The sequence below is a fragment of the Anoplopoma fimbria genome, chromosome 5, assembly GCF_027596085.1.
Source record: "Anoplopoma fimbria isolate UVic2021 breed Golden Eagle Sablefish chromosome 5, Afim_UVic_2022, whole genome shotgun sequence".
NCBI lineage: Eukaryota > Metazoa > Chordata > Actinopteri > Perciformes > Anoplopomatidae > Anoplopoma > Anoplopoma fimbria.
This window is the reverse complement of record NC_072453.1, coordinates 16,556,415-16,584,403: the sequence shown is the minus strand read 5'-3', so window position 1 is coordinate 16,584,403 and position 27,989 is coordinate 16,556,415. Positions and strand designations below refer to the sequence as shown.

Sequence of the window (27,989 nt, the reverse complement as noted above, 5' to 3'; positions counted from 1 at the left end):
AAAAATGGGGTCAATGTGGAAGCCCGATCCATCACCCCAGGGAGAACCGTGATGTCACGTTGAGCTTGAAAGCAAATCACAACGCCAGTGACACAAGCTTGACATTTAACCCTTAAATATACCCCACAGTGGACAAATGTTTTCAGAATGCGTTCGTTAAAATCGTTTCTTAAGCGAGTCCTTCAAAAAGTTGGTGAAAATTACAGTATTACAGTCAGAATTTTTGTTACTTTTATTTTAGAAAATGTCCTTAAAGTGTGGCGTTTCAAGTCACATTTTGTTTAAAATACAGAAAATACAGACAGTAGAACATGGATACAGCAAAAAAGGAAACAATGACAGAAAATAAAGCTAACAAGCCTTTCTGACTGCTCTAGTTTTCTCTTTTTGAAATGGAACTGAAGGCGAAGGAAGGAGGGTGGAAAAAGAAAAAGGCTTCAGGGACAGGAGAGGGAGGGGGAGGAGGAGGAGGAGGGAGGGGAGAGGAGGGGCAGAATGAGAGTTAGTTAAGGAAAACTATGGTTGCTTTATGGTTCATGTTTAAATTATTCTTTATAAAGTCTAATTTAAGATTTAATCTTTCCTCTTTCTTTTTTGTCTTTTTCATTTAATGGTATTTTGATCTTCTAGATCCAGGGCCCTCAGCGCTCCTCCTTGTGGTCTCAGACTGAGGACAAGGAATGCCGACTTAGTCTGGCAGTGGGAACAAAACCACCCGCGTCGTCTTCCCCGGTCAAACCCACGCTGCCAACTCAAGAAGATAAAGTGGAGTCCTTCTGTGTTTGCTGTGCTTGTGAACGTTGCATGGTCTTCTGACTTTCCACGTCTCTAAAATGTTTCTCAACCTGCAAGAAGGAAAAAAAACACAACATTTAAAAACGGACACCGATTCTGTGAAAAGTCAACCCTAAAAACTCATGTCTCATGATGTCATTGTACACAGAGCAACACGGTGAAGCAGGCTTTAAAGCATGACAGTGTATAGACAAATAAAAGTGATTTAAAGAGTAAAATGAGGAGTCAGAGGGGCAGGAGACAACGAGAAGGTCTGGCTCAAATGCCGCTGATGATCAGAAATGATTGACTGATCCAGTGACATTGATTAATATCAGTTGTGAAAGAAGTAGAAGATCTTTTATCTGTTTATACATCAAGAAAATGTTCAAGTTTAAAAAGGTAAAACTACTTACTATGCAGCCAAACGGTCTCTTAGGTTCTTCTTACTATTATTAATGATGCATTGACATACAAAATGCATTACAGTCGTGTACTGTGTGTGAAATATTGTAGAGATATAAAGTATACTTACTATTTTGCGTACATGACTTAAAGCGCTTCCCTCTTTGCCTTTGCAGTTCTCAACCTGGTAAGGCGGCGAGATAACGACGTCGTCCATCACAATAATGTTCTTCTCCTGCCATTTACAGTCTTTGATGCTGCAGAGAGAAGCAAACATCATCTTATCTGCGGCTGAAAATATATTTTGTTGAAGCAAACAATGCAACAAGATAGGAAATGATTGGCATACTGGTTTTTCTTTAAATGTATCTCTCCATTTCCTCAGCTTAAGCAGTATGCACTACTAGGATGGCGTTGATGAATATGGCTTAAATGCTAAGTTAAGGGATGAGGAAACTTGTCATGGGGGGTGTAGAATGAAACTAAATGTAACAATAGTCAAGCGTCATATTCAGGCAATAGGTCACATGACCCCTTACTATCCATCTGACTCACGGTTATGATCTCAGTTCTCCTCCAAAGAATTAAGACACATTTAGAATGGCATGACTACTGAAATAAAGTTGCATCTGCCACACAAACTTTTTGCTTTTTTAAAAACTGGTCAGGAATCAGCTGTTGTCAGCCAAAACATGACACCTAATTGAACAATTATATAGTCTATACGAAATGAATTCCGTTTGTCAGATTGTGTGTTAAATGTGACTTTCTAGCTGGATTGACAAAATACAAACAGCAGGTGAGTTAAAGACCTTGTTTCCACTGATACACACATGCTGGTGCACACAAAACACCCCCCCGAAATAAAACTGTACTATTTAAGGAAGAGGGGAGAAATTTAGTTAGAAGTGGAGGAGAGGAGAAGTAAAGGGAAATAAGTTAAGTTAGTCAGAGAGCAGAACAAATACAAGCTGCTGCAAATCTGCTTCAAAAAGAGTATAATTTATCAAGGTCAAATATAGGAAAGTAGACAAGACTTCTAAGAGGAAACGCATTGTCATTCTTTCCTACAACATATTCGGTTAGCTTTCTTTAACTTTTAACTCTTCCCAGTTTCTATTTTTGAATTATTTTTTTGTTTAGACTTTATTGTAGTCTGGATGAACCTGACTAACAGTGCAGAGTCCCGCTCTATTGCGGACTCCCTACCAGCTCTAATCTCATGGTGAAGCGTATAGACTCCACGCGGGTGTGGCGTAGTGGAGAGCAAGGTAGTTCTCCAATCAGAGGGTCGGTGGTTCGATACCCGGCTTCGGCAGTCGATGTGTCCTTGGGCAAGACACTTAACCCCAAGTTGCTCCTGAAGGCTTGCCATCGGTGTGGACTGGATGATGAATGTTAGTTAGAGTCTGATGGTGGCACCTTGATGGTAGCCTGTCATCAGTGTGTGAATGGGTGAATGATATGTAACATACTACTGACTGTAAGTCGCTTTGGAGAAAAGCGTCTGCTAAATGACTGTAATGTAATGTAATAACTGCAGGAATCAAAAATGTAATCGTCCCTTTCAGAAAAGACACATCTATGTGTGATGGGTTCAGGTACGTTTTTTGGCTCCTGAAGATCTTTAAAGGTGGAGTAAGCCAATTACATATGGCATTAAATACTTGAATATCAGCACCATTTCATCTTAACAACACACTTAGTTATCTACAACTGTCTGACACAAATGTACTGATGCTTTTGATCTTCACTGCAGAACACTGAACAACAGTCTGAAGTTCTTACGTTTTGTGAATAGTCTGGAATAGCTGTTGGCCCTCCACAGAAACCCCAGCACTGATTGCATAGGCTTGGGACAGCTTGTCCTCCTTTTCTGTCCGTGCTCGATTGGCAAGCTGCAAAGAGAGAACAAAAAGGCACTCGTAACATTATTTAACAGCTCTGAACTAGGATAAGATCTTTGTTTTTAATTGCAATTATAACAGGACAGTTTCAAAATGTTTTTTCTGCAATGTTTTGGTTAATGACTCAAGGAAATCTTGCTCACAATCTTTTGCTCCACAGGGGAGACTCAAGATTGCATTTCCTAAATCTAATTTCCATACATAATTGCGACAAAAGTGATCTCTTTCATTGGCTCAAAAACACAAGTTCACTTTTCACAGATTTGCCTACAAATTATTATCAGGTAGAAACACAGGGATCAGAGCTCAGCAAAGCTTTACTCAACAAGATAATACCCTGAATACAAAAGGCAGAAGATGTTAATCTTGTTACATATAGATATATAAACAAGTTGTGCATCATGTGACAAATCACAAACCCCACTTTGCTGGTTGTTTATGAAAAACTGCACACTAGTACATTTTTGTACTTTCACAAGTTTACAAGAATCCCCTGAATGCATCATTTGATGCTCACACAGATCCTGTGATGGACCAGAATTCATGGGACACATATTTTAGGGGATCCAGGCCCTAAATTGAGTCACACTTTAGGCTAAATGATGAGTTTTCAGATGAATTTGTTTTCAAGTTCAATTACAAATTTACTTATAGTATATAACTTCTGATTCATCTGAGGCACACACCAAGATATGTAAAGTAAAAAAAGACTTACCTTGCTAACATTCAGTGATGCTAGTGGGGGTGGAGTCTCAGTGCGGTCATTAATAATGTCCACATCAGAAACATAGGCTAAGTTGATCAGGATGACGTCGTTGAGGTTCGGCTTACCGCTGGAGGAAGCACATTCTTGGAAAGAACTAAAGTCAAGGCACACAACTCATGACGATGCATCACAACACAGAATGAGTATTAATATCCGACCCCCTCATGAACCTTAACACCGTCAGTCAAGATTGCACAGAGGAGCTTATGTTACAGAGAACACTGGCCGACTTACGCTGACAGTGAGAGGTAGTGCCAGTTACAGAGGCAAAGGCAGTGCTGCCACCTACAGTCATCAGAGATGAATGAATGAATGAAGAGTTGTAAGAAAGGCCTGAAAAATGTGTACAGCAAATGCACATTCATACAGCAGCACACCAAGCGTTCACTTTCTAAATTTTAATGACTTTCTTTAATGAAAAGCCCACTAAATGAATTGTCTTTAAAGTATTATTTTTTTAAACTAAATGCCTGATTAATGATATAAACTAAGACATGGAATACTGATCTTTCAAAGCACTGGTTTGCTCTCAAATTAAGTGTATTATTTTCTCCTGAATGACATTTTGGAGTGAAAAACAGCTCAGTTAACTTCTACAGAAACATACACACAACGTACAATGTAACATAAGACTGTTGCAGATATATCTTAATAGAGATCTGTGGTTTTCGGACAGCCTGACAGAATAGAGCCTGGAGGAGTCGACAACACACCACTTGCCCGGTCAGTAATACAGGAACTGCTTGTCAGATGTGTCAGTGTGATTCTGATGCACGGCAGCCTTTCCACCTATCTTTGTTATATTCGCAAGATATTGCATCAGTTTTAAAAGTCCTCAGGCCATAATTCTGCGTCATCGCTGTGACAGCATGATGACCTTAGTTGTGTTCAAACTTTCATTTTTGGTCTCAATCTTAAGTTTCATTCTGAGCCACATCATTAGATTAAATACATTCTGTAAAAGGAGCGCTTCATTTCTAATTTTCCAGGGTTTTTCTACCATTTACCACCCGGCCGGACTCTGATGAATGAATGAATTCAGTTTATGTTGAAGTGTCAAGAAAACCAGCTGTCAATTTGGTGTTTCACCCCCACAGAACCACTAAACCTCAACAGATGAATGAAAAGGAGTCATGAGCTGATCCAGCATGTCACCTAGATGAGCATCTCACACACACACACACACACACACACACACACACACACACACATATATATATATACACACACACACACACATGAATGGGTGTAGAGACAGACAGACAGACAGACATATATATACACATGAATGGGTGTAGAGACACACACACATATATATATGAATGGGTGTAGAGACACACACACACACACACACACGAATGGGTGTAGAGACACACACACACACACACATGAATGGGTGTAGTAGAGACACACACACACACACACGAATGGGTGTAGAGACACACACACACACGAATGGGTGTAGAGACACACACACACACACACACACACACAAATGGGTGTAGAGACACACACACAAATGGGTGTAGAGACACACACACACGAATGGGTGTAGAGACACACACACACACATATATATATGAATGGGTGTAGAGACACACACACATGAATGGGTGTAGAGACACACACACACGAATGGGGTGTAGAGAGAGAGACACACACACACACACACACATGAATGGGTGTGTAGACACACACACACACACACACACACACACACACACACTTTGCATCTTGTTGAAATGTTGCAGATCTGTGGAACATTTAACCCAAACAATGAGGCGTGGAGAGGATGAGGAGGATGAGGAGGATGAAGAGGGGGATGAGGGGATGATGGAGCCCAGCTGATAAGCTCCCGGATGCTACCACGCTAACAGCACTAAGCTAACAGCACTAAGCTAACAGAGCCATCAGCAGCGGGTCTGACCCACAGCTAGCTAGCATGCTAGCAGCGCCTCCAGCCCCGCGGCGTGCACGGCGGCCCGGGGCCCCGCTCGTGTCCGCCATTTTGAATACAAACTCTTTAACCCTGCGTTACACATGACGTGAACACGAGCCATGCCGGGCCGGAGCGGGTTAACACGCGACCCCCTCCACCCCCACCCCCCAATCCCCATCGCGAGGTGCGCTGAATGTCAGCTAGCATGCTAACTAGCTAGCATCGGTCCCAGCCATGATGCCTCCCCGCTGCCAGATAGTGAGCCGCGCTGAGGGCTGCGGACACATTGAGTTGATTAATAACGGCAGATAGTGGGATGATGTGTTGGGGGGGATGATATAGCATGACCTCGACTTAAACAACAATATGAGCGAGATGGAGTATTTAAAACAGATAAAGATAAGAGAGCTCGGCTGCGGTGTTTCGCTTCTGCGCATGCGCGGCGCACTATTTGGCAGCTCCTCGGTTGCCCCTACAGGCCCGTGCAGCCCTGCGGGGCCCGCTCTGCTGCCCCCGCAGGGCCCCGCAAACAAACAAAGGATACTCAGAGTTAACATCTTGGACTGGTAGTCGAACGCGACCACTTCTCCTTGCAGACGTTGGCCCAAGCAGGTGAGGCAAGAGACATGGCTCCCGACGCTGAAATACTCCCCCGGTCCAGGAGCCGCCATCTTCTCCGCCAGGAAACCGGAGCGCCTGCCTTACGTAAAACGACGTGATGACGTATGACGACGGAGCATGGGCGTGTCGCGTTACGTCGCGGTCGCGGTCGGTTATTGTAATACTGTAAAAAACTATATTCACATTTTAATTAATTTATTTTATTTATCATTCAATAACTTTGCGTTTTAATTGTTTGAACATTTTTTAAATATTAATTTAATTTATTTAAATTTAAAACTCTTTGTCTCACATTCAAAAGTGCTCCCCCTAGCGGATGCATTGCGGTACTGCAGTATTTTTTTCTGCAGCATTTCCTGATTTAGAAAATAATCTTTATTTTTTATTTTTTTATCTTTATTTATACACATTGAAGTATATTTTTAGGGAGAGGACGCATGCATGGAGGCCGTGCATGCTCAAGGTATCTGGATGGCTGAAAGGCTGCAGCAGAGGAGCATGCATCTTCTCCGCCAGGAAACCGGAGCGCCTGCCTTACGTAAAACGACGTGATGACGTATGACGACGGAGCATGGGCGTGTCGCGTTACGTCGCGTCGCGGTCGGTTATACTGTAAAAAACTATATTCACATTTTAATTAATTTATTAGAGCGTTTTTTTTTATCATTCAATAAACCATTTTACGTTTTAATTGTTTGAACATTTTTAAATATAAATTAATTTAAATTTAAAACTCTTTGTCTCACATTCAAAGTGCTCCCCCTAGCGGATGCATGGCGGTACTGCATTGTTTTTTTCTGCAGCATTTCCTGAAGTAGGAAATAATCAGGATTGCGTCTTTGATTGCTTTATATTTAGACATTGAAGTATATTTTTAGGGAGAGGACGCATGCATGGAGGCTGTGCATGCTCAAGGTATCTGGATGGCCGAAAGGCTGCAGCAGAGGAGCATGCATCTGGAGAAGATGTGGCTGGTTGTCACTCATATTGGAGATCCTAAAGCAGCCTTCCTGCTAGTCTTCCCCTTCACATATTTCATCAGCAAACGAGCAGGAGTGGCTGTGATTTGGGTTGCAGCTATAACGGAGTGGTTAAACCTGGTGTTTAAATGGTAAGGCTGCAAGAAATAACCTAACAAACACAGTTTTTAATGTTTATTTGTCACATTCTCACTGTTTCTGATGTCTCTAATGTGTGCATGATGCCAAACAGGCTGTTCACATTCAGATCAGTCAATAATATCTTTATACAAAGGCAACTGCAGTGTTTTATTATTTCATATTTTTATATTTTATGCTGTTGACTTTGCGGCTTCTTGAAACTAAAGCAGTCCAGCAGTGTGTACGGTCCGACGAGAAACAGATACAAAGCGGAACCATTTGTGTACAGTACTGTGTAGTAGTTATTAGTGGTGTAATTTCCTCATGTATACAACAACTGATAACATAAATAACTTATCACAACACAGATGGACCCATAGGCCCACATAATTAACTTGGTTAGAATTGTTTAAACAATAATATTTAATAGATTATTTGAACACACTCAGAATATTAGAATGTTTCTGCTGAAATGCACAGTTTTCAAAATACTTCAGATCTTTTTAAATTTAATTATTGAATCTGATTCTATTTAACCTTCAGACCTTGGGAATAGTTCTACATTTTTGTTGACGTATGACATGACATATTCCAGCACATATGGAAGTAAATGCAAACAAGAGAATTAAGAGTTGTGACGATGATATTTTTGATATTTTTATACACCATGAGATAATGAAATCTTGGTTTGAAATATGGGAGGAAGGCATCAACAGGACAGGATATTATAGGATTAGAATTCATAAAGGGAGGTGTAGAAGAGAACAATTATTTTTTCTAAATTAAGGTGAGGATGTTCAGGGTTAGATATATAATTCACATTCAAGAAAGTACGAGATGGAAGTGAGGTGTAAGGAAACTGTTGATATTGTGCTCAGCTGATGTAAAATGTTAAGTGTAGAAACATACAGACTTATGTTTAGGGTTAGTAAGAACGGAAACGGAAAGGAGTTTTAGATGATAGGAGTAGGTTTAATATACAGTACAAAGATTACCTTAGGTCATGTTGTCATACAGAGTAGGTGGAATGGACAGATGTACAGAAATGTATGTTATTGTTTATTCTTGTTTTTCCTAGGATGCTGTTTGGAGAAAGGCCGTACTGGTGGATAGGTGAATCAGGCCTGTTTGTCAACAACCAACCCAACGTTCAGCAGTTTTCTTCCACCTGTGAAACCGGCCCAGGTGAGAAACCCTTAAATACAAAAAAACCCGTATCAGACATAGACAGTACTCTCATTCATGAGATTCATGCACAGTCAGAGCTCTAAAGTCTCCGTCCGTCTCTCAGGCAGTCCGTCGGGACATGCGATGGTGACGGCAGCAGTCTGGTGGGTGGTGGTGTCCTCACTGGGGTCATTCCTCTACTCACGTACTCACAGGTGGGCCCATTTGAAATACACTAATTATTCAAAAAAACAAGATAGAGAAAGTGGAGAATGTCAGAGCTTTGGTTTGATGTCTCTCTTTCTGTGTGGCTCCAGTGTGACGTTATCAGCGGCTCCCTACCTGTTCTATGTGGTGCTGCTGGTGGCAGTGGGAATCTCCAGGATCTTCATCCTCGCACACTTCCCTCACCAGGTCATCGCTGGCTCCATTACAGGTCTGAATACAGTTTCACGCTCAAGCTAAAACATGGATAAAACCCTATTATCTTTGTATACATAATTGAACATACAAATATTGTATTCAACATAATACAGTACATTTCCTAGAAAATCATTACTAGGTAAAACAACCAGACAGTATTGGCTGTTTTTGGCTACTCCCATCACTGATTAAAAATCATAGGAATCCAAAATCACCATAAACTTAATTGATTTACAACAATTCCCACATTCAGATATGTTAAACTTATAGAAAAGGTCTCTGCCAGGTAAATAATTGTATATTGTTTCGAGGTTACTTATTGTCATTGTACGACAGGGTAGTGCAACGTAATTCAAACACAAAAAACAGGATACATCATCATATCATGGTGATGATTTTTTATGTGGTTTAAGACAGAACATACTGTATATTTTTGATTGTTTGATTTGCCTTTGTCAGGTTTCATTCTGGGCGTCGTTCTGAGCCGCAGAGTACCAGAAAGTCGCCCCCTGCTGTTCTTCTTCAGCTTCAGCATCGGCCTGCTGCTCAGCACCGTGATGCTGCATGCCGGACTGCAGCATCTGGGAATCAACCTCTCCTGGTTCGTCTTCTTCATTTCACTTATGTGTATTGATGAGTCCGTTCAGTGCATAATAAGTCAACTTTACCTGCCTAGACTTGATGTGTTTTTTCCTCCACAGGTCTATTGCTTTGGCTAAGAAATGGTGCAGCCGTCCGGAGTGGATTCGTCTGGATACAGCCCCGTTCTCCTCTCTGACTCGAGACTGCGGGGCTCTTCTGGGTTTGGGGATGGCCCAGTACTGGAAGCCTGGCGGATGGTCTCTGCCTTGGGCTCCTCGGGCTTTGTCCCTGGCCATTTCGTCCATGGGCCTGTACCACGTCAACCGCCTGCCGCTCCCGGTCCGACCACCGGGACTCTTCTATGGGCTGTTCTTTGTCAAATTTGTCATTGTGCCTCAGATTGTCATGGTGCTTGTGCCTGGACTGGTTCACCTGTTCACACACAAAAAGAGGAAGGACTAGAATCTATGTTCTGTCCTACACCCCTCCAAGGACAAAAGCTTCCTCATGAGTTTCTGTCAGCACTTTAAAAGCCTTTTTTAAGTATTTCATGGGTTTGTTATGGCTGTAGTTAGTTTCTCCACATTTGTTTTTGGTCTCTTACAGTTGGCTGGGAAGCTTTTTTTTTTATGTGAGATTACAGGGTCCTTACGTGTGGGGATTGTATTCAATTGTTTTTCACATTTGCAGTGAATCTAAATACCGCAATAACAATAAGTAATACTATGGTGTTTTGGTGGGAAAAGCGTAGTTTGAGGAATTGCACATAAAACAACATACATGACTTGAAAACCATATCTGACAGGGTTATGCTTTTGAATGTTACCAGAGAAAGGACAGAAAAAAACCACACCTAGTCGACCCTTTGTGCTCACTTTCTAAATGAAGCTTCAGCCCTCAGACCTCCATCAGGTAAAAGATCGGTTAAATCAGATGGAAAAGATTTTCTCAATGAAGGTCTGAGGACCGAAACATTGTTCATAAAGTGAGTAAAACTGGAGAGATTTTGATCTGACGATCATTAAGGCTTTCTGGACTGCCAGAACTTTATAGTACTGTAATCGTTAACTTTAACTAGAAAAGGTCAAACCAGTACTCCACCGGTTCAGCATTGCACTCCGAAAACGGTGGAGAATAAAAAACCTGGCACCTACATTACCCACAATGCAACTCAAGCTGCAGCAGAGATCTGGAAAAACGCCCTTCATCTAACTCCACCAACAGATTTATTGATATTTTCATTCTTGCACTCTTCAGCCACTACAGACGCTGACTCAAGTGACATCACTCAAGGCAATTTATCTGATTTCATTTGGCTTTGCTGGAGACCCAACACCTGTAAACACATTTGAATGTGGAAAATATCTGGAGTTACCTTTTGAGCACATTAGCATGAAATAACATTCTGTGTTAAATTCAACTTTGAAAAACTCGGATGGAGCATTTCCAAAGAAAAGAACAATGTTTTGGTCAAACTGGGGCTCATACTTTGTTTAGGTCAACATGTGTCGGACGATGTTAATGACACAAACACTTAATATAATGAAATCCAAAGCAACACTATTCTCCACCATTAATGGCTTTATAAAATGCAATATATCGGGAGTGGTATTGAATGATATCACATTGTACATAAACTAACTCTGTCGACATAATGGTGTAATGTATGTTATTTTGTGGACCACAAATAATCCAAAATAAGAAAATGACGTGTATGTAATATACAAGTATTCTTTAAAATAAATGACGGACATGCAGGGCGTGTTTCAGTTGGTAACCATTTATAAATATGTTCTTTTTTTTCTCCAATACATAGGTTTGACTGTACAGATTACAATCAGTTATCATGAGATAAAAACACATTCTTTTTTATTGTTTTTAATTAAACTTTTTATCACAGCGATCTGAAAGCTCACATTTACAGACAAGAGAACTCTGCTCAGCAAGCAAATACATTAAAATAAAATAAAAAGAAACCTTTTGCTTTTTGTCTGGTGAGGTTGAAGGAGAAGGAAAATGATAAGGATAGTTGGGGGATAGCAGTCTCCTTATCTTCATCCCAACGTTGTATCACACACCAGGGTCAGAACACCGCTATACATGTTTCTGCTTGAGCTCATGGAAAGAATAGAACATGCATCAGACTATTTACAGCAAACTAATATACATAGACAGCTTGAAACCATACACCCTCGAATATCCTCAACTTAGAAGTCTTCTTAAATTAAGTATAATACAGTTTATATCTTCATTTCTGTAAAGATAAGCAGGGCATCTCTCTGGTCGCAGGTGATTCTGAGACGGAACCGTCCCTTTTTATATCTTCTTTATCGGAGAAACCAAAATAAAATGTTACAGACAAATGGTCTATAACTTTTCCCACATATACAAATAACTTGGATATTCTCATTATTCCACTTTCTCCATCACCCAAACTCCAAATATGGAGTTTCAGGGCACTGACACTTCAGTCATACTTTTTTTTGTTGCAGTAGATTCGACTTCATTTTTTAAGATGTGTGCAAGACCAGTGGATCAGACTGGCTGATTTAGAGATAGAGGACTTTAATGTATATATTTTATTTTAAAGATGTGGAATACTTGAATATGATCGGCTTCCTGAAACAGACTTGCTTCACTAACAAACCCCCGAGCTGAACTGAGTGTAACATCTGAGTCAGTATATACAACTTGTGCTAGAAAGTCTATACATCTTCAGCAGTCTAAAAACATCGTCTGCTCTTCATATTGTCATTCATCACTGCTTTGTAAATCATATAATAATAATAATAATAATAATAATAATAATAATAATAATAATAATAATAATAATAATAATAATAATAGTGTCTATGATAGTCTGGTCAGCCTGATCACACACCCACTTTCTCCAATTCCAACAATCATAACAACAAAGTAAGTAAAATACATAAAGTGCACCCTAAGTTAAGAACTTAACAGGCATTTTTAGTGCAGAAGTGGCGGAATAAAAATGCATTGTGGGTAAAAACAAAACGACACAGAATAATGCAGGAGAAAGGGGGAAAACGTCTGTAACAGTGGTCGTGTATGCATTTGCTTGCTTTTAATCGCTGAGCACTATCCATGTTAACCCGTCACCAGCATATGTACGCTCTGTCAGGAACACACTGCGTGATTACCTACGGAGGAGGGACAAAGGACAACTTTGATTCTCACGTGCCACATGATAAAATCACCCCATTCATCATTTCACCCGCATCGTTCATTGGTTTCAAATTCCTGTAGCCAAAGATTCAAACTAGAAACCAATTTAATGCACTCAAGGCCAAACACAGCAATCTGTCCTCAAAACAAACTATCACACGAGCTTGTACAAAACTATATTATCTGTTTATGTAAGCAGATGATTGAGCAAGTATTCAAAGCTGCTTATCGACAGGAAGCTGGTCCAATGTGTCTGAAAACGTTAGAGATTGCAGCCTTGACGCGAAAAGGTCTGTGATACAATAATTATACTAAAAAGAAATATAAAAAGTAATAATTCATGTATCTGAATCCTTAGAAATGAGGCAAAGGGCTGGTTTAAAATGACTGAATCAACCAAAAATGGTTGCGCAATAGTTGGATTTCATTCAGAAAAAAGTGTTTTATAACCAGTTTAAAGCTGGACTTTTCAAAAGTGCATACATACACTTTGTGGTACTCTGAGTAAGATTTGAATCTCTATAAGTGTTTATGAATTAAAGTTGAAAGCCGTTTGATGGACCGGAATTTAAATGGCCTAATTTTCTCTGGTTCTAGCGTCCTGCAATGTGAGGATATTCTGCTTTCCTCTGTGTTACATATCTTTAACTAAATGTCTTTTGGGGTTTTCAGATTAAACACAACATTTGAAGAGGTAATGTTGGATGATATTAGACATATTTTACTATTCTCCTGACATTATACAGAAGAAAAAAAAAATCAGTAGATTAATTGCTAAAGAAAACACTTCAGATCATCGAGGACGTATTGCAGCAGAGGAAACATTTTCTCGCATAAAACCACAACAAAATCTTTTTTATTTTGCCACAATAGAGGTAATTATATCACTCAAAGTTGTCCCCTGTCCCTCATTCCTTACCCCGCTCCGTTTTCCACATCCATATGACTAGCAGTGGGACACAAAGGCAAGGTTAACAGAATACGATTCAAACGCAAACTATGTTTTCTTTCTATGTACAATATATAACTTAATTATAAATATTGTCATTTTTCTCTAAGTACTGAGTTGTTGAGCCATTTGTATTTTTCTGAGCAATGTACAGTATTGAACATATAATATTGTATTACATAGAATAGAGCCTACTAGCAACCTTGGTTAAGAGCACACTTTGAAAGAACAGAAGATGGATACAGAGTCCACGAGTAGAGTCCGATGATTAGTACTTTCACTCTGACGGTCCCACCCGTTGTTGTGTTCACCTGTGGGAGCTTTGTGCCACACAACATTTTGGAAGTGCACTGGTCTTTGATTCAGTATGAGATCAGAACTTCGGACCATCCTGTTATCCCACCTGTGTGCAGAATATGATAATGAAATAATCGCTTAGTTATGTTTTTTCGTATAATGTCTAACACCCTAAGTGTGTGTGGCTTTCTCTCTGACTGTCTCCCGATGAGTCCTTTAAGATGAGTTCGTCCATGACACACACACGCACACACACACACACACACACACGAGGGTCAGCAGCGTCTGCTGTTGAGCTAAATATTTTCCTCCTCTCACTTCCCACGAACACGCCCAGTCCAACCAACCAGTCACAGACAGACCATCACACATTTGACTCCACAAATGGTCTCTTTGGTTTGATGGGGGAGGTGGGGCCTTGGGTCCGGGAGTCACGCGAGAGCTGGCGGTACATGTTGTCCTGGTAGGCCTGAGCCACGGGCAGAGTCCTCGCCACCTTCACATCCGGGTAGGTGGGCACCTGGCTGACCCGCTCCAGGATGTCCCCATTGCCGCGGGAGCCGTTGGCCAGCTTGCCCAGCGAGGGGGGCTGGGTCTGGGTGTAGTAGTCCTCCTCCAACAGGTGTCCGTTCTGGGCGTTGTTGGTCTTGTTGTAGTAGGCGATGTTGCCCAGCGAGGCGGGGGGGCTGTAGGTGGAGCCTTGCTGGACCAGCTGGCCAGGCGAAGTGGGGCTGATGGCGGAGTCCATGGCCCTGGACCGCGAGGGCTGATGCAGGTACTGCTGCGTCCGCGCCGTCTTGTCTATGATGCCCATGAAGGGCGTGTTCCGTGAGCGGGTGCTCTCGCCCGGATACAGGCCCCCACCGCCCTGGGAGGGGGAGATGGGAGAGATGTCATCGCAGCTGCGCTCGTAAGTGGCTTGCAGGGGGATCTCCATCTGCTGGATGGAGGAGGACGGCCTGAAACCCGGCGCTAGATTCGAGGTGGACCCAGTTGAGATGTTGTTGCTGGAGGGGGAGAATCGAAGGCCTACGCTCTGAGAGTGGATGAGAGGCCTGGGGGTGGGCACGTGCTGCTTCATCTCAGTAGTATTGGCACTGACGGGGCGTCTCACCATGTGTGGGATCTCAGGAGAGCCCAGCTGGCAAGGGGGCATGGCATTGGCTCGCTCCATAACGTGTTCGGAGACCGGGTAGTAGGCGGCCGACTGGCTACGGCTTATCTGAGGCGTCTGGCTGTAACGGATGCCCCCGGGCCCCCGCTGCTGGCGCGGTAGGCAGAGGAGGGGCGCTGGGGTAGCTCATCCTTCAACAGGCCCGACTCCATAACCCCTCCTCGGCCGCCGTGCTGACAGAGGGCCCCAGAGCTGAGGCTGGCCTGGACCTGGGGCATGGACCGTCCATCCAGAGACGGCTGGTACACCAGTCGGCTCTCAACGTCCACCGAACCCCCCTGATAGCGACCACCCATGGAGTGGCCCATCTGGCCGCCGTACATGCTGTTGCCCATCACGTTGCTGGGCTGGTTTGTGCGGACTATTTGGGCTATGGAAGGCTGAAGACGAAGGCCTTGGGCTTGGTGGTGCTGCGAGGACAGAGAAGGCTGAGAGCTCAGCTGGAACGAACGCTGGCTGCTCATCTTGGAGAGGGGAGATTTGGGTCGGCCGGGGAGCTGCTCCGTCTGGTAACGCACGGGAGACCCAGACTGGGACCTGTACAGACAAACACTCTCTACCGGCGGACTGGCTCTGTACTGAGCAGCCCGACGTAGAGGGGAAGGCGGTGGGCTCTGGTGATCCATCCCCTGACCCCCAGGACCCATAGAAGGCGGGCTGTAGCCGTAGGACGACTGGTGCACCGGGGAGGTATGAGGCGGGCTGTGTCGATAGTGGTTCTGATGTGTCGGGGAGAGGGAGGGCGACGTGGGCTGGTACGACCCGCGGGTCGGAGAGGACATGGAGGAGGAGGTGGGGTGATATTCGTAGGGCTGGCCCATGGGCGAACCCCCGGCTAAGTAGATCTGATCCGGATGTGTCGGGGAGAGCGGTGGGCTCTGAATGATGGGGAGGCTGGACGGATTGGAGTGAGACTCGGGTGGGGGCAGACCCACAGACATGGCCTCCAGCTCCTGCTCCAGGTAGTCCTCGTCCTCGAACAGGTCCTGGACGGGCTCCATGTCCTCCAGACGGGGCTCTGGGGGAGGGGGGAGAGGCATGGAGAGGGACAGGGACAAGGACTCCTCGTCTTCTGGGGGAGGCGTAGGAGGAGGAGAGGGGGGAGGCTCCAGCTCCAGCTGCTGGTGCTCCTCCTGGCTGAGCTCATGGTATTCCTCCTCCACCCTCTGGAGCAGCCGCTGGATCTCTCGGTTGTTGGGGCACTGCCTCATGGCTTCATTCAGGTCCTCTAAGGCTTCAGGAAATTGTCTGGGAAAAGAAGAACGACGGTTAGTTCTTGGAAAAAGGTACATATTGGGAGTCACGATGCGTCTGCACAAATATGAGATTTTAGCTGCAGAAACAATTTAAAATGTACATGAAAGAGCATTTCACATATTGAATTGATTATGATGAGCATGTGGATAAAAGGAGTGTACCTGCTGCTACGCTTGGCGCGTGCTCTGGCATAGTATGCTTCATAGGATTTTGGTTTCAGTTCGAGTGCCTTTGTAGCAAATTCCTCAGCCATCCCAAAGTCCTGCAGAGATTAAACAAAACCCAACACATATAAAGACATGTGAAAATATAGCCAACAGCATTATTATCATTAGATTTCAAATTTGGTTTTGCTGTGAGAACATCTGAAGTTTGAATAAGTCTGCTTTTGTAAATAAATTCCCTCGTGCTGGTCGTGTGCAGACTTACGTTCATTTTCCTCCGACATCGGGACAGGTTGAGGAAGAGCGATACTTTGAGTTCCCTGAATGTCTTGAGGTCGTCGCTGAAGCCTTCGCGTGGAAACTTTTTGAGGGCATACTGATAACGCTGCGCTGCCTCCTTCACCTTCCCCTTCTGCCGGACGAACGTAAAGAAGTCTGGTTACCCTCGATTCACAGTGAAGTAATTAAGCAAATCGTTCACAATATAAAACAGAAACAAACTATATACATTTATGAAAACATTTGTTTAATATTCTTTCTCAGTTTGAGCTCATTCTCAGAAGGAGAATCTTGTTTTCACTGTATATATATATATATATATATATATATATATATATATATATATATATATATATTTGGTTGTAATATTACAATACAGATATACTAAAAATGCAGTCCTCTACCGTGTCCACACCATGAGAAGAAAATGATGTATACTTTTTGAAGAAGAAATATCATTTATAATTTATATAATATAAATGACATTAACAGTAAGAAATTAAATCACTACACATTCCTAAATAATTATATAGAAATAGGGTTTAAATTGTATTTAAAATGTATTTATCATATCACTGATATTTTTATATATATGAGAGAGAGAGAGAGAGGGAGAAAGAGAGAGATTATTTTTGTTTTCTTATTCTTTTATATGTTTTGTTTTTAAGTTCTATTTAAAATATTTAAATCTTAAATAAATAGTATTTGTTTTTATTGGCTTATCTATTTATTGGTTAGATTTTTGGCTCATTTTGTGTGCTTCTTTTTGTCTTTTATTATTTTTGTATTTTTTTAAATCATGTTAGCTTAGGTGTTTTTCTCCTTATGTTGAGGAGAGGTCTGTTGTATAAGCCCTTCACATTTCTATTTTTTTCAGTATCTGGATTTTTTGAAGTCCTATTCGTGTGCAAATAGAATAAAATCAAATCTATAATTCAAACATCTGAGCTCCCGTTTTCTGACCTTATAGTAGCTGTCCCCCTCCTCGATGAGTTTGCTGAGTAAGATGATCATGATGTCGGGTTTGGAGGTGGCCATGGCCCATGTGGCTGGACCTGGGTAACACAGGAAGGAGCAGATGAAAACAGAAACACAGTGAGAGAGACACGGAGCAATAAGCAAGAAGAGGAGGAAGAAGGGAAGGAGCGACTGGGAGTTACACTACACACAACATTAATAACAGGGATGAGGACAACAGCCAAAATGGGAGAACGGAGGAGACAGGAAAAGACAGGCAATCCACTGCAGAGAAAAGATTACGCCTCGAGAACACTGTGACCTCACTACGGGACATCAGACCTGGGTCAAATACTATCCGCCAATATTTAAGTGCAGAGTGTTTTTATGTGCAGAATGAGCACATTTTGAATTGTTTTCAAATGGCTGCTTAAACGTAACTGTAGCAGTTATCTGCAAATCTGTTTTGGCCCAGAAAGAGTCAAATGTAGAGCACAAAAAAACCCATAAAATGCTGTAATGTCTTTCTATTGAGACACATTTTCTGTCTTGTCAAGAAATGCAGCTGTACAGTAAGCCTGTGTGCTACTGGCTGATTCAGGGATGTGATTCAAGACCAGCATGAGAGCAGGAAAACACTTTGTGTTGTGTATTTAAAAACTAAAAAAGGGGAAAAGAAAGACACTTAATCCCTGCAGACTGCTGAAACTGATGTGTCTTTTCTGTATCTGCGCAACAGCAAACCTTGACACACGTACACGACACCACAGGGATGAAGAGGAGGGGGGGATCTTGCACAAGGAGACACGGGGCAGGTGCGATCAACAAAAGAGGCAAGCAGGAGGGAAATATAACGGAGCTCTGCAGGCGTTAGCTGTCCTCTGAGCTGCTGCTGCTGCTGCTGGTGGTGCTGCTGGTGGTGGTGGTGGTGGTGGTGAGGGTAGGAATGCTGCTGACTGGCCTAGCTGACACTGAGGAAAACGTCTGGAAGATGAACGATGCACAGCACAGTGGTTTATCACCTCAGTCTGTGGCGGCGGTGGCACAGAGGAATTACAAATACATGCATCTTTTTCTGCTAGATCACGACCACGCAAGAGTAACTGAGGGGCTTTCCGTCATGCATCTGTGGGATGGAAGGGTCAACACCTCGATGCTCGGCCGGGCATGCTGTCATTAATGTTAGCATCTAACCTCTAGGCAATCCCGACTGCATCACTGTCAGTGCTAATACCTTTGCATGTTATTATTTGTCAGTTTTGAGAAGCTAAGCTGGCCTGCCGACACTTAGGGCGACACAGACAACACAGAGAGAGGAGATAGAGCTGTCAAAATGCCTGGTGGGGTGAGAAGTCGACAGCCTTGGCTTTACCTCGGGGCCGACTGGGCAGCGTCTGACATCCTGGGGCCGGGAGAGAGAGGCGGGGGATGGGGGCAAGAGTGGGTGGGTGTTGGGTGAAGGAGGAGGAAGGAGGAGGAAGGAGATCAAGAGCAAGGGAAGGAGTTTAAGTGGTGGAGGGCAGAGCGATAGAAAACAGCGAGAAGGTGAAAGAAAAAGAGAGGTGATGGCGGTGGTGGTGGAGGAGGAGGAGAAGTGAGAAAAAGGAACACAAAAGAAAAGCAGCAGTGAGAAGCGGAGGTAAGTGCTTCGGCAAAAGGAAAAATAAGGATAAAAGAGAGATACCGAAAAGAAACATCGCAAGCGCTAATAACAACCTGTCTCTGAGCAACCGCAGAGGAACCGAGAGAGAGAGGATGTGATTGAGAGAGAAAACAGGGAGACAGCGTGAGCGATAGAGACAAACAGACAGAGAGACAGAGAGAGAAAGAGAGAGAGAGAGAAAAGGCAAAACAACACAGCGGCAACAGTACTACAATAAAAAGAAATGCACATCAGAGCCATAAATAGCTGAGGAGAAGCAGCAGTGGTGGAGGGGGTGGAGGGGTGGGTGGATGACATACAGTAGCAGGAAGTGGTTAAAGCTACATGGAGACACAAACCTGAATCCATGGCTTATAGCAGTAAAATGCTACAGTGCTCTTTAACGACCAGCAGGAGGCGTGTACGTAAAAAGAAAGCGCGTTTTCATCTTTGGATTCTCCCTTCATGGTCTTTTTCATGCAGCTCATGCTTGAAACTCCAATGCATGACCTTTTCAACCAAAATATATACAATCTCCAATTGTATCTCATTTCACGGCGGGCAAAATGACCTTTTTGTTAGAGAGCTACAGGACGACGATCCTGCATTTAGGAGAGGTTCCTTTGTGAGCTAAGTGGCTAGGATCATTACTGTCAACCCGCTCTTACCTATCTTGGCTCCTTTCTTGAGCAGGGCGACCACCACCGACGTGTTTCTGCAGCCCACCGCCCTGTCGAGGGGTCGCATCCCGCTGTAGTCTACATGCTCGATCATGGCCCCGTGGTCAACCAAGAACTGGACCTGAGGAGGAGAGAGAGAGGGAAATGTTTTGTATGTTAATACATTTAGAGAAGTGCCAACATTTGAAACCAAGATTGGCTCTGTGAGGGATCTAAACTGACTCATTTGAGTATCAATGCAGAAATAGACTTAGTCGCACCCAAAGGTGTGGTTACAGCCAAAATGGCACCTTCAGGGGCCTTGTTTTTTCCAACCAGCAGTCCAAAAACTAAAATAAATTAAATGTGTTATCATAGAAGTCTAAAACGACTATCAAGTTTTCACATTTGAGCTGCTGAAGCTGAAAAAAACTTTTTTTAAAATGACTCGGATGATTAATCAACTTTCAAAATAGTTGCTAGATGGTTCTCTGTTGATCGACTGGCCAACTTATTCTTTCATTATTAATTTATTTCTATATTTGTGTTGAAAATGAGGAGGTTTCTCATCAAATTTAAATTCTGAAATAAAGATAAATAAGATACCATATATGTGTTTTTCTGCAAAGCAAAGCATTTTTCCTAAAACAAAAGAAGGCAAATGTCTAAACACAAGCAATCGTATACGAAATAAATAAACTAGTCTGAAATCTGTAACATTGTGACTTAAACAAGATACTGTTTGATGAAAATAATTTCAGAACCGTATGAATCTGAGAGAGAATGAATTTCAAGCCAGCTAATATTTTCAGTCAATAGCACACACGAATTTAAGATTTCCTTTAAATATATCTTAAGAGATATAAAGACACTCTTGTTAAACTTTCTAAAAAATGACATCTACTTCTCCATCGATAAAAAAAAATCCAACATCTGCTGAATAAATATTTTTGGTCTCAAAGTGAAAAATTCTTGAAACAGACATCATAAAATCTGATTTAAGTTGAGCATGGATAAACTTCAGATGGTGAATTTGTATCAAGGTCAAACATCCAAATGAAGTAACAATAAGCCATACACATTTCTAAGTGGAGGGATTCCATTAAGACCCTTTTCATTCGTGGGTTTAAACTCTCACCACTTCCGAGTCGCCGTAGAAGGCTGCCAGGTCGAGGGGCGTGCGTCCGTTCTTGTCGGCGTGGTCGGTGGCAGCGCCGCTCTCCACCAGGCAGCGGACGACGGGTAGATGTCCCTTCAGACAGGCCCAGCTCAGAGCCGTCAGACCCTCCTTATCCATCAGAGACAGAGAGGCTCCTGGGAAAAGAGAAAGGGCAGCCGTCAGACACAGCCAGGGTTCTTTCACTCCGAATTCTTTTCACGACTTCCTGCTTAATGCTTTTTAATGGGTTTTTAAAATCTGCCGCTGATTTAATTTGGCTGTAATTATTGTAAACACAATTTGAAAACTGTAATTACGCTCGTCTTTATTAGTGCAGTGGCTGTGAATTTAATTCCATGAAGGACTACGAGGTAAACACAAGTATGAGAAACGAAAAATACACCAAATAGTCTTGTATTCTCAGCTCATAAGATACAATCTGAACATAGGCACTATAGAAAATCTTCCTATTTATTCATGTATGTATCTATTTGTGTTATGAGCTCCTATTTGTACTTTGGTTTCATATTTAATGTTTTAAATCTGCTCTAAACACAGGTTTTTTTTTTTTTTATCTTTATAGCACCTTACCTTGAGATAGTAGAAACTCAACAGTCCCCAGGTGTCCCTCTGAGGCGGCCATCATTAGAGGAGTCCGACCCTGCTTGTCAGCCAGGTTGACATCGGCGCCATGTGTGAGGAGGAGGTCCACGATCTAAAAGACCCAAAAACAGCACCAATGTCATCATGATAACAGCAACTAGATGCCTCAATTGCTTTGTGTTTGTGAGATGAAGAACAATCGCAAAAAAATATTAGTTTCCAGACACAATTTCCAAGTCTTGGAGAACACTTAAAGTGGCCCTATTGTGCTATTTTCTGGTGTATATTTTTTACCTCAAGTTACAGTTACAACATCTTTACATGCATTAATGCCCATAATCCTCCTTGTTTTTCTCATCCTGGCTGTCCTGCAGCACCTCTTCTCACCCTCTCTCTGAAACGCTACGTAGTTGCGCTTGCTCCTCCCTCCAGAAAGCAAAGTCTGCTCTGATTGGTCAGCTAGCCCGCTCTGTTGTTATTGGTCAACGTTTCACATTTCAATCTTTTGTTGTTTGAGGCCCAAATGAGCCGGAAGGAGTTTTACGTGACTTCCGTAACATAATGACCTCATAAAGTCAAGGAAGTGAAGGAGAGAATTCAATGGAGCCGTTTCAGGAGCTCAGGAGCTTCTGAAGGGGAGGGTAACTCCTTTTAGGCGTGGACTTCAGGTTTTACACTCTACGGACCTTTTACATGTACAAAAATATATTGAACACACTAAAGAAGAGGGAAAAAATGGAAAAGCATAATAGGGCCACTTTAAATAAAAGCAAATGCATTTAAATAGAACATGTTTTAAATGAGAGTAAGGGATCGGGGAGCCACTAACCTGCCAGTGTCCCTGTCGGACGGCGCTGAACAGCGGGACGATTCCTCGTCTGTTGGGCTGGGCCACGGCCGCCCCCTGCTCCAGCAGCAGACGACAAACCTCCAGCTTCCCCCGACCGGAGGCTGCGGTCAGAGCTGGACGCGAAAAAAAACACACAATAGATCAGGGGCGAGGTGATGACGAGTGGGGTAAAGGTGGTGGATAGAAAGCTTATACGACATCAGTGACAGAGCAACATTATTTATTCATTTGGAGTCATGTTTGTGTCCATCTGATGAATGATCAACGTTAAATATTGGTCTCTACCAGCAGCTCCTGAGGGAAATATCTGGACTTGTAGCAGCTAAATGCTCCTCTGTGTTCATTAACTAGTCGCTAACTGTGTGTGAGCAGGTAGTGCACAGTGGGTTCTTAGAGTAGTAGGTACCCTGAGGATGAAAACGATATGAGAGCAGTGAAACTGGACCAAAACAGTAAAGTTGAGCTCTGGACAGTTAAACAATGAGCTGAAGCTCGCTGTAAAGCCAACGGGGTCTGGAGATTAAGATAATTATTCTCTGTGGGTTCATACATACATTTATAGCTGATAGAACATTTCTGGGAGACTTGCTTTAAAGACAGGAGAAGAGAAGAGAAGAGAAGAAGAAACATAGAGATGAAAAGAGGAGAGGAGAGAAGGGAAGAGGAAACCAGGAAACAAGGAGAACAGGAGAGAGAAAAGAGGAGAGACAAGGAGAGGAAAGAGTAGAAGAGAAGAGGATAAGAGAGAAGAGAAGAGAGGTGAAAAAGAAAGGAGGGGAGAGAATAGGGGAAGAAACAAGGAGAAGAGAAGTGAAGAAAGGAGAAAGGAGAGAAGAGGGAGCGAGGAGAAAGGAGAGAGGATGAAAGAAGAGGACAAGAGAGGAGAAAAGAGGAGAAGAGAAGACCCTTGAGATTTTGTTACAAGCAACAGCCTTTGAAAAGTCATCTTCTCAAATGTAACGATTATAAATGGAATAATTTAAGCAGAGAGAACAAATCTATTTTAAGCGGAGAGGTAAACGCCTCAGAGAGTCTGACCCCGGTTTCAACTACCTGACACCGACTGGATTCGATTCCAATATTGATATTTGGGAGTTGAAAGAACATCTGATAAAGATATATGGGTCGCTAGCATAAAAAAAACTAATCATACATGCATAACATAAACAAACAAGAAGATACAGATCTCTATGATTATTTTTCTCATAACTATATAATGCTAATAATAAACTCTATTTATTAAGAACCTTTAAAAACGCTGTTACAAAGTGCTTTTTCAATAAAACAGAACACCTAACAATAAACCAAAACACATAAAAACACATAAAAACAGTAAAGCAAACTAAAATGCTGTAAAAACAATATCAGAAAAAAGCAATCCTTTTTTTGAAAGTGAAGGATAATTATAGTTATTCAGAACAATATACATATTTAGCAAGACACTTTATGGTTGAAAAATCAACTCTTCAGTGCTCTTTGGTTGACAAACTCTGTGTCTGTAGTTTGTTACTTATCGGCCGTCATAAACACTGATACTGATATATCTGCAATGATATAATATCAGCCGATTTATCAGTCTAGCTCTATTTTCAACCTTTAAATTTGACTTTGTTATACACAGTTCAGTGAGTATATCTGTGCATATACACAACTTCCTCTGGCTGTTAAGGAATAATGTATTTTTCAGTTGACCTATCCAGTGGACACTTGGGAATAATGCTGGAGATGAGTTTTCATAGCTTTAGGATACAATGATATGCTATATTTTTTCAACACCCTGCCAGAGGGCAATCAGACAAGTCATTTCTAAAACACCCTGGAGCAAACTCATCCCCCCCCCTCCCTGTCTGTGAGCTCCAATGACACCACTGCACTGCCATCAGCATCTGACGCAGCAGCAGCAGCAGCAGCAGCAGCAGCAGAAACACAAGAACGGTCTCTCTCATCCGCACTGCAGCGCTCTGCCTCACGGTGCCACACGGAAAAACCCCTCTCACAAAACACTCCTTAAGAGGATGCTTTAAAAAAAACGACAATTAATTGCATGTATTGCATGTTTTTTTGCACATTTTGTCCAGAGATTTCACATTTAAATGAACTACGGGTGTAACAGATCACAAAACTCGCACGGTTTGAGTCAATGATCAAATCAGCAGAGGAAAAAAGGCAAATATAACTTTTAGAGATGCCCCTATCTCGTTTTTTGTCTGGTTATTAGCTGGTATACAAGGATCCATATGATTTCTTATCACCAGTGTCGCAAACAATTATTTTGAACCACTCTAAAGTCAGTGTAAATCATCAGAATCCAAAAAGTCATCCTTCAACTGTTCCAGTAAACTATAGTGGTTATTTGTATAAAAACACATAATTCAAATGATTAGGAAATAAAAGATTGTGTTTTTATTGATTTAAAAAAATCTTATCGTTATGAAGTTAAACAGGCCATGATTCCCTCTCTAATACCTATTTTATATTTCTGTTAAAACATCTCCTTTAAACAACTATATTTTTCAAGTTTCTCGCAGCAAACTACATTTTTACAAAATTACATTAGAACACATCATGATAAGGTTATTATTGACCTTCGCCCAATACAAATCTTTACTGGATAGAGCCTGAATGCAACATATTGTAACTGAATGGAACCCCTGTTAGCTGCTTCGGTGCTGTTAACGTTAGTAGCTCTCCTCCTGGCAATTACAACACAGATTTGTTGTTCACAATGTTGCACAAACAGGGATCACCCACCTGTCTCCCCCCACAGGGTGTCAAAGTTATTGATCTGCGCCCGCTCCACCTCCTCTTCATCTTTCTCTGGCAAATCCAGCAGGTAGGACACAATCTGGTGGGCGGAAATATTTGAGATGACAAAGATTAAAGGGTCATAACTTTTACAAAATAAATTATGAAAATAAAACCACTTTTGTTATCATGAATCTGCATTACTCAAGCGTAACTTGATCTAAGAGGCTGAATATAAATCCTCTTTTTGTCCCTCTGAACAGGACTTTGGCGGCTGTTCCGGTATTAAAAATTGCTGACACACTGTAATTTAAGCTCAAATGAGAAGTTATGATTTATCCTAATGCGCTACAGAATATAATATACTGACGACATTGGAGTGAATGTGATGCACAAAGCCACAGAATGTCTTTATAATAAAGTCAATCTAGCATTTTTATATTTTGTCCCCCTGCAGCTTCAAAACTGAGCACCTCAGTTAAACATTAAAACAGAAAAACTCCCCAAAAATTCTAAAATGATCAATATTAGTGTTGGATTAAAGACACTGGAGGGCCTGATCATCAACCCTGCTGTACCTCTGTGTATCCCATACTGGCTGCAGCGATGAGGGCCTGCTGGACCGCGTGGCTCTTGGTGAAGGACGCCTGTTGTTGGTTTTGTGGAGACTGCTCCTGCTGCTGTGGCCCCATGCTCCAATCACACTGGATCAGGAACTTCACCACCTCCATGTGACCCCTGAGGGCCGCGTGAACCAGAGCGCACTGGCCGTTCTTATCCAGGTGGTCCACCTGTTAACAAGGACATGGAGATGATCAGGGAAAAGGAAGGAAGGAAGGAAGGAGATCTGGCTCATAACAAAAGTCAAACTCTCCACACACCTTCGCTCTCCTGCGGCACAGCGCCGTCACGATGGCCATGTGTCCCCCGGCGGCGGCGTATCCCAGCGGCATGAGGCCGCTCTCGGACGGAGCGTCGACCGAGGCGCCGTACTCCAGCAGCAGAGCGACCATGTCCATGTAGCCCAGGTGGGAGTGGACACACAGGACGGGGGCGTTGTTCAGGACCTCGGTGCGGTAGTTCACGTTGGCACCGCCGAGCATCAGCAGACGACTCACCTGGATAGAAAAAAACATTACTAGAATTACCACCCTGTAGTTATATATATTATATACATCCATGTCTGTCCAAAATGTCATAGCTTCCTTATTTAACCAGCTGTTTATTGCCAAGTACACATCTGGAATTTGGCTAGGTGATTGATTGGTGTGTAACAGTAAAAACAGTAAACACAGTGCAAATATAGGACGTAATTTAAAAAAAGAAATATGAAAATGTACATTTAATTATTGTACACAAATAAAGAAATAAGAGTACGTTAGAACAAGTTATTAGATGCTTGTATGAAATCGTCATATGAATTCTTGACTTATGGACCAAAAACGTGACCCTTGACCACCAAATTCTAATCACTTCATCCTTGAGTCCAAATGGACGATTGTGCAAAATCAAAAGAAATTCCCTGAGATATTGCGTTCACGAGATTAAGGGAAGGCGAAAGTAGAGACATGGACGGATGGATAGACAACCCAAAGACACAATGCTTCCAAAAAGTAAAAATGAGGACATGCAAAGTTAACCCAGTCCAGAGAGAGGAAGTTTTCGGGGAAGCCTTTTTCAAGAAGTAGTCTTGATTTGGTACCCAGAACATACTTTAAGAAATACTCTTTAAGTAGGACTCCTCTCTGCTCTGTTAGCGCTGGTACCTTGATGTTGGGAGTGTAGAGGTTTCGGAGCGAAGAAAGTGCAGCTGAAAGGCCCTCTGTGCTGTAGGATACCCACAGGCCCTGCAAGATGGATGAGGAAACTCCAACTTTCTTGCTGAGACCCTTGAAGAGAGAGATGGATTGTAAATATTCATTACTTTGGAGCCAGACCACAGCTGTGCGTGGGTGTGTGTATGTATGTATGTGTGACTGTACAGATGTGTGTGGAGACAAATAACGGTATACCTTGAAGATATGTGCTTTGAGGATGTGATGGCCCAGCTCAATAGTCTGCTGTCTGTTCAGCTTGTTCTCCTGCCGGGAGAACCAGAAGGCCAGCAGGGTGTGACCGCTCCTGCAGAGAGGACGAACACAGAGTGACTCATCAGGTCATTACATCGCGCTATCATCTGAGCAGTAGGTGGTGCAATCAGTTTTTCTAATTATAATATAGGGAATAAAATGTTCCTGCACTTCCTCTGCTAGATAAACACGATGTACCTGCAACTGAGAGAGACATGTGTATTAATACATGACTTAAAAGTACATGTAAGAGATACAGCAGCAAGTGGCAGAAGAAGAATCATTTGTTGTCACATTTTTGATAGAAAGTGATGA

At 42.4% G+C, this 27,989-nt stretch overlaps 3 protein-coding genes across 3 annotated transcripts in view; 1 reads left to right on the top strand and 2 right to left on the bottom strand.

The window, feature by feature from the left end:
• Window positions 1-217: 217 nt before the first annotated feature.
• On the bottom strand, window positions 218-6,517 carry lsm12b (LSM12 homolog b). Its single transcript, XM_054599022.1, has 5 exons — window positions 6,336-6,517; window positions 3,802-3,935; window positions 2,968-3,077; window positions 1,310-1,436; window positions 218-845 (listed from the first exon to the last, which is right to left on the bottom strand). Exons 1-5 carry the CDS (start codon window positions 6,460-6,462, stop codon window positions 753-755), a joined length of 591 nt encoding a protein of 196 aa, XP_054454997.1. The 5' UTR covers window positions 6,463-6,517; the 3' UTR covers window positions 218-752.
• Window positions 6,518-7,190: 673 nt separating this feature from the next.
• On the top strand, window positions 7,191-14,436 carry g6pc3 (glucose-6-phosphatase catalytic subunit 3). Its single transcript, XM_054599016.1, has 6 exons — window positions 7,191-7,523; window positions 8,591-8,697; window positions 8,804-8,894; window positions 8,997-9,115; window positions 9,562-9,703; window positions 9,804-14,436. Exons 1-6 carry the CDS (start codon window positions 7,306-7,308, stop codon window positions 10,144-10,146), a joined length of 1,020 nt encoding a protein of 339 aa, XP_054454991.1. The 5' UTR covers window positions 7,191-7,305; the 3' UTR covers window positions 10,147-14,436.
• A 17-nt stretch (window positions 14,437-14,453) lies between these two features.
• Window positions 14,454-27,989, bottom strand: part of tanc2b (tetratricopeptide repeat, ankyrin repeat and coiled-coil containing 2b) — a 42,901-nt gene continuing 29,365 nt past the window's right edge. Inside the window, 14 exon segments of the mRNA XM_054598990.1 lie at window positions 14,454-15,383; window positions 15,386-16,538; window positions 16,709-16,809; window positions 16,977-17,123; window positions 17,954-18,045; window positions 20,258-20,390; window positions 21,387-21,562; window positions 21,999-22,122; window positions 22,840-22,973; window positions 25,612-25,705; window positions 26,184-26,396; window positions 26,487-26,723; window positions 27,372-27,494; window positions 27,618-27,726. Of these exon segments, the coding sequence (XP_054454965.1) occupies window positions 14,481-15,383; window positions 15,386-16,538; window positions 16,709-16,809; window positions 16,977-17,123; window positions 17,954-18,045; window positions 20,258-20,390; window positions 21,387-21,562; window positions 21,999-22,122; window positions 22,840-22,973; window positions 25,612-25,705; window positions 26,184-26,396; window positions 26,487-26,723; window positions 27,372-27,494; window positions 27,618-27,726 (3,739 nt within the window). The 3' untranslated portion in view covers window positions 14,454-14,480.